Below are 10,613 nucleotides of genomic sequence, written 5' to 3'. Positions count from 1 at the left end.
TCACTTTCTAAAGCAAACTCGGACAGGAGCGGTGCGGCTGATGGCAGCTGCTAAAGCTGATGTGAAGGGAGATTATGATGACTAACGATAATACAGTGCTAGAATAATAATGATGGACGCAGAAAATGACAATGAGGAAAATTAAAATTCAAAATTATTTTATTAGATTATAGATATAATAAAATTACAACTATTATTTATTAATTTATTTTGATATTTAGAAGCATTTTTAGCGAAAACAGACTCATCTTTTGGCCATCGCGAATTATTAATTAAACAAGACCTCAATATATGGATTAAAATAGATTTTTCTTTTCATATCTACTGCAAAGAAAAGAGAAACGCTGTTGATGTTGGAAAGGACTGTCACAGTGAATGCGGATTTAGTTTTAATCATTTTTTTCTATATACTGCAAATTAACAAAATGGCATTTGGAAATAAAAAATTGAGCACCTAAAAGTTTTGAGCAATTTTATGTGACTACTCTGAAATCCAAATTTATTAGTAACAAACCATTTTATTTATTTAAATATTAAAATATTTAGGTTATATTCAACAGCAACCCTTGCGGTCTCAATGCACTGTGGTCACATTGCATGGGGCCTCTAGGGGGCGCAGGAGTATTATCTTAATCACTGTCTTCTTCGTCGGTGCGCTTGCCATGTTTGCGGAAGCTTGACTGCAGCTAGCTCAAGACTGGTCGTCATTTCTCTGACTGTAGCTTCAAGTTGTGTTTGCTTATAAAATGAATCTACCAAAGGGACCGGATTCCCTGTGCTTTGATAAGGATGTTTTTATGAAGGTAAGAGTGTGTAAATGCTGGTTAAAGCGTTAGGTTGTCAAACTAGCTAGCATTAGGCTAGCTAAATGTCGATAGTGGACGTTCATTCTGATGCTCCTGTGTCAGTAAAGGTTTACCAATCAGTAGATATGAATGTTTTTACCGAGCCAGCAGAGTAACTTTAAATAATAGGCAACATGCAGGCGTTTCTGCGTGAAACAGTCGACGCCTGAGGATTGCAGTTTGAGCACTCACCTGACACTTTGTTAGGTACACCTGTCCAAGTTCTTGTTAACTCAGAAATGTAAATATGTAATTAGCCAATCACATGGCAGTAATCCAAAGCGTTTGCTCATGTGGACGAGGTTTAGACTTGGCTTGTTGAAGTTCAAACCGACCATCAAAAGGAGGGATGAGAGTGATCAAAGTGGCTTTAAACGTGGCATTTCCCTACACGACCCTCTATACGGTTCACAGAGAATGGTGTAAAAATAGAGAAAATATGCAGTGAACAGCTGATCTCTGGGTGAAAATTCCTCGTCGATGTCACAGGAGAATGGCTGATAGAGCTGTAAAAGTAACTAAAATAACCAGATGTTACAACCAAACTATGCAGAAGAGCATCTCTGAATGCACCACACACACCGGTGCCTTTCCTGTTCCTGAAATGAGTGGCATTTCAAGAACAGGAAAGGCACCGATCTTTCCGAATCTATGTTCAGTCTATCACCAGTCAATTAAGGCAGTTCTCAAACCAAAAGGAGGGCCAAGATGTACCTATCAAAGTGACCAGAGTTAATGTGTTGTTGAATGCATGCTGCCTTCTTCCCTTTGTGTCTGCAGGATGACTTTGACGTTGACCAGTTTGTGGCTGAGTGTCGGAAGCAGGTCCAGCTGGAAGAACTGAGAGAGGACCTGGAGCTCTACTACAAGCTGTTGAAAACAGCCATGGTGGAGCTCATCAACAAGGACTATGCAGACTTTGTTAACCTCTCTACCAACCTGGTCAGTTGTTATTCATGTTATCTAATGGCAGTTACTGTAATTTCAAATGTGTAAAGTTTAGAAACAGTAGCCAACAGGAGGATGTCCCTTGGTGTAATTTAAAATTTAACATAATTGTAAACTGCCTTGATGAAATGTAGCTAATAAATCAGTCATTATTATTGGTAGGTATTGTTTTATTTATGTAAATAAACAGAATGTATGTGTTGTCAGTTATTAGATCTACTCAATGATTTAATTTGTAAATTAAGTGATGAAAAATGGCCAAATCTGTAGAACTAATCAAGCAAACCTTTGCTGGTTCAACTTCAAAAATGTGAGCACTTCATACTTTTCTGTTTCAATAAGGAGAGGCCGTTGGGAACAATGATTTAGTAAGAAAGAGAATTGAATTGGCGTTTAGACTCTGGCCTATCATAGCAGAACAAAATCCTAGCAGTGTAAGAAGTTATGACAGGACCCTAACTAGAGGAGAAGATGAAGATGGAGGCTTGGATTGGGCTCTAAGTGATCAGTGTGAGATGGCAATGGGGAGAAGGCGGCTGCCTGAAAGGCAGAAAGATAGAAGAGCAGTGAGTTTTAAAGCACATAGAATCGGGACTGATTGGTGTGGAGATAGCAGGCAAGAAAATGATTGGATTAAAGTAATGATGGCTGTACTGAGTTTGACAGCGTGAGAAAATGGAAGTGACGTAAGGAATAGGCTATCAGCCTGAACACCCAAGAAAGCAGGCAGATGATTGATTACGGATCTTACTTATTGAACTTGCATTCAAGTTTTTAATTTTTCATGCTTACTAGACTTCAAAACTTTGAGATGAAACTGTAAAACAAATCTTTCATTTGTCTGTCTTTGTGTATCTTTTAATGATTATTTTTAACTGGAAAATGTCAAACTGTATCCATCCTTTGAATTTCTGTGGTGCAGAACTTATCCAGAAAGATGAATACTCATTTGTAGTATGTTCATAAATTATTACACTTGTGGTTTAAAAATGCCAAAAGGTATTCAAGCCACCATTGATCAGTCACAGTCCACACAGCGTTATCGTCACAGGCTAAGTGCGCAAAAGTCTGCTGCGTCACAAAGTTGGCAAATTTTGGCAGAGCCAAACATGGGGTTTTCCACTTATAGTCGAGAGGTTTACCAGATGAGGCCAGTGCACTGTTTATTTGCAGTTTTTGCACCCAAATAATTCTTACTGTTCAGTAAAAAATAATTGTTACTGTTCAGTTTTGGATAGTTTTGGGAGATCTTTGCAGAGTTTAAGATTATAATAATAAACATTACAAATATTGGTTGTTCTTGATTGCATCGTTGCTTGGCCATTTTTGAGTGCAGCTGGGGCTCTTGTGTCCTTCGCTGGCTTTTCCCATGCTGAATCACAAATTTGTTTTGGACAAAGTTTGACTATAAATTGTCAACTTGTGGCAAGAAATTATAACAGGAATTTCCATCTTTTCCACTTTTTTTTCAGAGCGATGTATTCCGCAAAAAATCTGTGACTTACTGTTATTAACAGTTATGAATCTAGTATTTGGTCTGTTAATATGCTTCTGAACAGTTAAACAAATCCTACAATTTTGATATTCTTAAATAAAGCCTGGGCCTAATCTGACGTCTGCTCCTTCATCTTAGGTTGGGATGGACAAAGCACTCAATCAGCTTTCTGTCCCATTAGGACAGTTACGTGAGGAGGTTATGGTACGTTCTTTTCTGAATAAATATACTTCCGACTGTAATTACTTCCTGCCACTGAGTACTTTTCTCTGGTTGCTATTTGTTGCAGAGTCTGCGGTCCTGTGTTAGTGAGGTGATACAGGCGATAGATAACCAGCTGTCGAAGCACGAGGACCTGCAGAAAAAAAAGGTTTGGCTCCTCTTTTTACAGTCAGACTTTATGCTTTGACCAAACTGTATTTTGTATTAATTTTATGTTAAGCCCATAGCAAGCTCAGTTCTCCCTTTCATTGTCACCATCAATCAGGTGTGTGTGATGAGGCTGATTCAGGTTGTACGATCAGTGGAGAAGATTGAGAAAATCCTTCACTCACAGAGTTCCAAGGAATCCAGCTCTCTGGAGATCAGCAGGTAGAGAGCTGACATGCTAATCTAGTCAGTCTGTGTATTACTTGGTAGATTGTTAAATTATATCTGAAATGATTAAGAAAAATTCAAACCAGATCCCAGGCATCACATCAGGAGTTATGTTTTGTTGAGCTTGGTCTTTGCAGGGACATAATGCTATCTTGCGAGTCAGACCATTTTCCATAGATCCTCTTTTTTTTATTATTATTTTTTTATTGTGAGGGTTTTTCTCTTTCTCTATTCACAGCCCCTTGTTAGCAGGACAGATCCTAGAAAGGATTGCAACAGAGTTCAACCAGCTGCAGTTCCACGCTGTACAGAGCAAAGGCATGCCCCTGCTGGACAAAGTCAGACCTGTAAGTATTAATGAACCAATCACTTAGGGTGTTTGCGGACCTATAATTCATTTACTCTGGTCTGAATCAGTTGATGAGTTTGTAAACATGTAGCTTTATTCTGTGGTTAGGATATGTTCCCACAGAGAAAAATCAAAGTGAACTCCTAGTGAACCCAAATGTGTCACTACAACTCATGTGAAAAAGTTCAGTCTGCTCATTAGCCAGATGTGTCTGGGGTGGGAGCATAAAAGTAAAGACAGGAAGAAATTGTTGTGTGAGAAAATGGAAAATTTACATTCATTTCACAGCTAGTTGCTAGCTTGTGCAGAGGTTTAGACATCTATAGTAACTTCCCACATCGAGAATACAAAGCATGCGTGGCTATCTGTTCATTCTTTAGCTCAAACTTGTAGCACACACCTAGTAGTTGGTCTGGATCAGGGTTAGATCACATTTACCCCCAAAACAAACTGCACTGGGGTTTGTTTGGAACATACTGAGACTAACTCTTTTCAAAGGGTCTCAGTGTTTTCACTGAGGGGGGGGGGGGGGTTTGATCTGCACCCGAGTATGACTACTGTGTACCTGCACAAAACGAACCGCACAAAGTGGGAATGTCTTCTGCCAGCGTATTGCAGGGATCACGTCTATGCTGCAGCAGTCTCTGGAGGGTCTGCTGATTGAGGGCTTGCAGACATCGAATGTGGACATGGTACGTCACTGCTTGAGGACTTACGCCACCGTAGACAAGACTCGAGATGCTGAGGCCCTGGTAGGACAGGTGCTCGTCAAACCATATATGGACCAGGTAAATATGACACACATACTTTAGCTTTTTGGGGAACTATGTTTTAGATATTGTTATCTAACATGAATGGGAGCATTATTAGTTTATAATAAATATGGCAGAGAAAATTCTTACTTTTTAAAAAGACAGATTTCGATGAAATACTGAAAAAGAGATACAAAATTCATTTAATCCCCTGTCATGTTCTTTCTTTAGGTGATAGTTGAAGAAGTGGTAAAGTCCAGTCCAAGTGGTCTTCAGATGATGTACTCTAGACTTTTGGAGTTTGTTCCACACCACTGTAGACTGCTCAGAGAGGTGACTGGAGGAGCCATATCCAGGTATTAATGTTACGGGCGTATTCATCCAAAGCACATTCAGTGTCACTGCATTTAATATATGAACCAGGTTATGTGATTATCTTTACACCATTTTGGTAGCTATTTTTTTTAGTTAAGTGATGTCATTTCTTGGCCATATGCTTGGGGACAAATAAAAGGACATTTTGGGATAAATTTAAAGTTTAAGATTTGTGTCAAATAGGATATTTTTGTCCTAATTCTGAAAATTTGGGAGAACAATTTTGAAAAGCCAAAACACAATATATTCTAATAGTTTCACTGAGTAGTGGCTTTCAATTTTTGTACAAAAATGATAATTTCTACTAGTATTACGAACACAAAGTAAGTCAGTGGCTATAATAGTGACTACTGAATAAAGTTTCAAAGCATATTTTAAATGTACCCTTTATTCTCAGTGACAGAGCTGACATAGTGCCAGGTTATGATTTTCTGGTGAACTCTGTTTGGCCAGAGATGGTCAAAGGCATAGAGGAAAGGTTGGCCTACATCTTTAACCCTGGAAACCCCGACATATTCTACGAGGTAAAGCTGCAGTGACACAATTAGACTGTGTATGCATGTGTATGGTCACATAATGCAAGGTTTGATTGTATAATTTTTTCTTGCGTTTCCTTTTCGTTTTATCATCTTTTTAGCGTTACAGTGTAACTATGGAGTTTGTGCAGAGGTTTGAACGGCAGTGTAGCTCACAGGCCAGTGTGAAGAGACTGAGAATACACCCTTCATATACAAGCTTCCAGAACAAATGGAACCTGCCTGTCTACTTTCAGTTACGGTGAGTATTACCATAATACACTCAAACACTCTGTGTCTCTTTCCAGAAGAAGTTTGTCATTTTATGAACATAAAGGGCCTTAACTGTTCAGTCATGTTCACAGTGTTACTTTAAGTATGTTTGTATATTGTATGTTTGTTACCCATAAGCTGAAAATCCAAAAACTTTTTAGGGAATTGGTTGAAGTAACATTTTTTTAATGTAGAATAAAAATCATACACAACTTTTAGTTATACATTTTTCTAACAATATTGATATTATATAAATAAAGATGCGTACAGCATGTACTTTTGAAAAAAAATGTTGAGTCTTGCTTCAAGAACTTAAGAGAAATGTTTGAATTAAAATGGCAACCTGTCAGCAATTTTGGGGGATAATACAAGTTGGCAAACGGTCAGGAAGTTACTAAACATAGTCCATAAACATGCTGCTGGACCTTGGCTGAAAGGTGATTGATCTCTGTGGAAAAATAGAGAAGTTGTTTGTCAACCTCTTCCCACCCCCACAGACTCACACACTGTAAAGCATACAACACAAATACACACACACATTCATCATTGCACATCAAGAGAAAGATTAGGGCTCATGTCTTTATTTCACAACCACCACGGTTAAACTTTTCTGGAAAGTTGAAAGTTTCCATTACACGTCTTGTTGTTTCACGCTATGAGCACGTACACATCAGAGCTGATGCAAGAAAGAAGCTGATAACAGATTGATTGTCTTCTTCCTTCCCTCTCTGTGTTGCTAATTTTGTTTTTCCAGATACAAGGAAATTGCAGGACGTCTAGAGAATGCTATTAGTGATGGATTAGTGGCAGCACCAGGTGGATTTATTTTATTTTTTTTAAATTGTATTTGAATTTTATCTGTTCCTTATACAGTACTTAGAGTAACTATGTGTCTGCTTATGTTCAGCTGGCAGTGCATACCACCTGCAGGTATCTGAGGTGTTGTGGTCCTGCTCAGTGAGATGTTGGTCAGACAATGTCTATCTGTCACCTCTGGCACATCGCTTCTGGAAGCTTACGCTGCAGCTGTACTCAAGATATGCCAAGTTTCTTGATGAGGTAAACTTAAAATATATGAGTGATTATTTATGTGATTATTTATTTATTGATTATTTTATTTATTTATGAGATTTTAAAAAATGCCAAAGAAGCCAAATTAAAAGCCAGTTGTTAGAACCTGTTCCTCATCTTGATTGTTGTCTTGTGCAGGTGCTGACTAAGTCTCCGCCCTCTGAGGTGACTAAGGAGCCAACCAGGCCTCTGCCGAGCTCAGCTTCTTCTACATCTAGCAGAACATCACTGGAGGAAGGCGGCAGTGAGAGTGGGAGTCCTGCCTCCCTGTCCACCAAACAGCTGGTTTACATTGCAGCAGACATCCAAAAACTGCAGGAGCAGGTGCTCACAAACAAACTAATTACATTTTTATCTGTGTAGTTCCAACTTGTTTACATTTAATATATTACTGTTTAGCCTGATGTGCAGTTTCTTAAAGGAAGGAAGGAAGAAATTCTTTAGTTTCCTTTTTTTCATCTCACAATTGGCTTGTCTTTCTTTAGATCCCAGAGTTGTCAGAGATGGTCAGAAAGCGGTTTGAAGCCATTGGATTCAAAAACTTTTCTCTTGTGGAAGGTGACTTACAGTTTTGGTTCACTTCTTATGCAGTATTTCCTATCATTTTTTAAATCTCAGGTTTTTTCACTTCCTGATGTTAGCACAAGTTGACTGTATGTGCATTAACGAGTGCTCTCCTCTATGTCAGATGCTCTAGCAGACTCCAAGGCTTCCCTGTCAAGCAGCATTCCCTCTCTGAACACTAGGATGACCCAGCATCTGACCGAACGCAGCTGTCGATTCCTGAAGAGTGCCTCAGAGGTTCCACGACTCTACCGCAGAACTAATAAAGTAAGAGAAGTTGCAATTATGTATACAAATGTCTTTATGCAATGTTTTCTTAAGGTGCACTCTCACATATCATGTCTTAGATGCCGTTGTTGAGTTCAAATGGTTGTTTATGCAGGAAACACCATATGTAAAGTTCAAAATCTTATCTTGGAAATGCACAACATATTAAACTCAAAATTAAGCTGAATTAACAACCATGGGTAGATTTTATGTTTGATATTCAAATCCCAGAAGGCTTTTATTGAAATGAATAATGCTTCAGTATGGGGCTGATTTGATTTATTGATTGTGTGTAAAGTCGTGTAGTCACTGAGCATAAAGTTTCATTATGATTTTGTTGTAAATTGCAGTTTCATCAAAAAAAAAAAAGCAAGAGAAATTTACTGGACTTTTAAGTGCTTTGACTAAATGCTTTTCTATTGAACATGTGTGTTCTTGCATTCATTCACCAACTTGCATGGTCATTTGCTGCAAGCCTTTCAGCACATCACTGCAGTGCTGCTGGACTTTTCATAACTACATACATCTGAAATAGTCTGTTATTCTGTTTAATCAGTCATCACTGTGGCAATGTTGGCAGACTCCTTTATTATTAGTGATTCATAATTGTAGAGTGAATATCAGAACAATATCTGCCAAGTCTTTATAATCAATGTGATCCAAATCATTGCAAAATGAGTTCCACTCTGTAAACTCGGTCAATATATAAGGCAAAACAATGCTAATCTGAGTAGGTTAAAATATAATAAAAAGAAACCCATTAAATATCTCTAATTAAAGGTTTTTAGACATTTTGCACCTGTGACTGGTTGTTTTTTGTCTGATATTTGATCCACTATACTTGTAACTATGTACCAACTTACACTGCAATACTCGCACAACAAAGCAAGTGGTTCACAACAAGAGGCCAAGAAAAATAATTCAGTTTATATTAATTTATTTTTTACATTTGGTCAAAACAGTATTAAAATGCTTAATATAAAGCTTGTATATTGATTTATAGTATATAATATCATACTTTGTACCTCCTCTCCATGTAGGATATACCGGTGCGTGCATCAGCGTACATGGATAATGCCTTACGCCCGTTACATCAGTTACTGACTGATTCGACAGGGCTGGTCACCCCTCACACAGCACAAGAGTGGCTGCGAGTTTCACTGTCTGAGTGCACACAGAAGTAAGCATTACACATATCCACCACTAAACCCTGATACAATAATAGATTTGATGACTTAGAAATATGGCCTGTGATGATGTTACAATAATGTTTCTTTATTGCAACAGGGAGAATAGTTCTTTCTAAAAGCTGGATTGTTTACATTTTATAAAGATGTTTCCAACCTCAGCCAGCAAATTAAATTTGTTTCTGCTTTCCCATCTCGTGTTGTGTTCAGGTACTATGAGACCATCTCAGAGGTGCTGAGCTCAGTCAGAAAGATGGAAGAGAGTTTGAAACGCTTGAAACAAGCCAGGAAGGGTGCAGCCGCGACTACAACAGCAGGAGCAAATGGTGGACTAACCGATGATGGCAAGATTCGTCTTCAGCTGGCACTAGATGTGGAATACTTGGGGGAACAGGTGGGTGCTATTCCACGAGTGCACAACCACATGTAGTCCATGTATGAAGACACATATATGAACATGTGACAAGCAGTGCACATTTATCAGTCAACACAAATATCTGTTTTTAGAAACTCATGTCATAACTTTATACTGTTGTGTGCCTCAGATTCAGAAGATGGGTCTTCAGCCAACTGACATCTCCATGTTCTCCACTCTGATGGATCTTGTGAAGGAAGCCAGAGAGCTTGCTGAACAAAACCAATAAAACAGACTCAGCAATGACTGAAACACTGATATGCAGCAGTTCACATCTTCACACTTCCTAGAGACTTGTGGAGGATAAAACTTGTCCCAGTCATGGGCTGGTAAGAGGTGATAGTGATGAGAAAATAATGGGAAGAATTAACACTACTGGAATCATTTTCAAACATTTGTACCAAATCACTTAGTTCAATGTAAACTTTGGAACTAGGCTGTAAATTGTTGGCTGACACAGCATAGAAACTGCTGCTGGAGCATCAGCAGTTCTGGTGTAGGCAAAATGGAGAAAAGGGACTGGATGGTACTATGATTATGTAATTTTATGTAACTACTGTATTGTACTTTCACTGGGCCAGAAAGTTGCATAGCAAGAGGCTCAAAATAAGTTACAAAGGAAGTAAATTGATCATTATTTGGTGATGGATTAATCTAAGAGAAGTCTGTTAATTTGTCACGTGTGCAAAACAGTTGTATAATATAATATGTTTAACATGAAGGTAATGAAGAACTTTGTACAGAATGTTATACTGTGTGTGGTTTTATTACAAAGACACATTAGCAAGTTATACTTAATGGCCACTTTATTAGGTAAACCTGTTCAACTGCTCATTCATGCAAATATCTAATCAGCCAATCAAAATGCAGTTAACCTGCTGAGGTTCAAACCAAGCATGAGAATGAGAACAAAAGTGATTTCAAAAACTGCTGCTCTATTGGGATTTTCCCACATAGCCA

General features: G+C 38.3%; 1 protein-coding gene across 1 annotated transcript; it reads left to right on the top strand.

The window, feature by feature from the left end:
* The first annotated feature begins 38 nt into the window (after window positions 1–38).
* Window positions 39–10,398, top strand: cog2 (component of oligomeric golgi complex 2). Its single transcript, XM_084947839.1, has 18 exons — window positions 39–803; window positions 1,626–1,787; window positions 3,427–3,492; window positions 3,578–3,658; window positions 3,776–3,879; window positions 4,124–4,232; window positions 4,843–5,022; window positions 5,218–5,342; window positions 5,759–5,885; window positions 5,999–6,138; window positions 6,904–6,965; window positions 7,057–7,208; window positions 7,359–7,544; window positions 7,706–7,778; window positions 7,909–8,051; window positions 9,092–9,231; window positions 9,449–9,632; window positions 9,784–10,398. The coding sequence occupies exons 1-18, from the start codon at window positions 747–749 to the stop codon at window positions 9,880–9,882; spliced, it is 2,190 nt and encodes a 729-aa protein (XP_084803965.1). The 5' UTR covers window positions 39–746; the 3' UTR covers window positions 9,883–10,398.
* Window positions 10,399–10,613: the final 215 nt, after the last annotated feature.

The sequence above is a fragment of the Perissodus microlepis genome, chromosome 13 (genome assembly GCF_051167445.1).
Source record: "Perissodus microlepis isolate ML-2025 ecotype Zambia chromosome 13, ASM5116744v1, whole genome shotgun sequence".
Taxonomy (NCBI): domain Eukaryota; kingdom Metazoa; phylum Chordata; class Actinopteri; order Cichliformes; family Cichlidae; genus Perissodus; species Perissodus microlepis.
The sequence above is the reverse complement of the archived record's forward strand: the minus strand, read 5'-3'. Positions and strand labels throughout refer to the sequence as shown.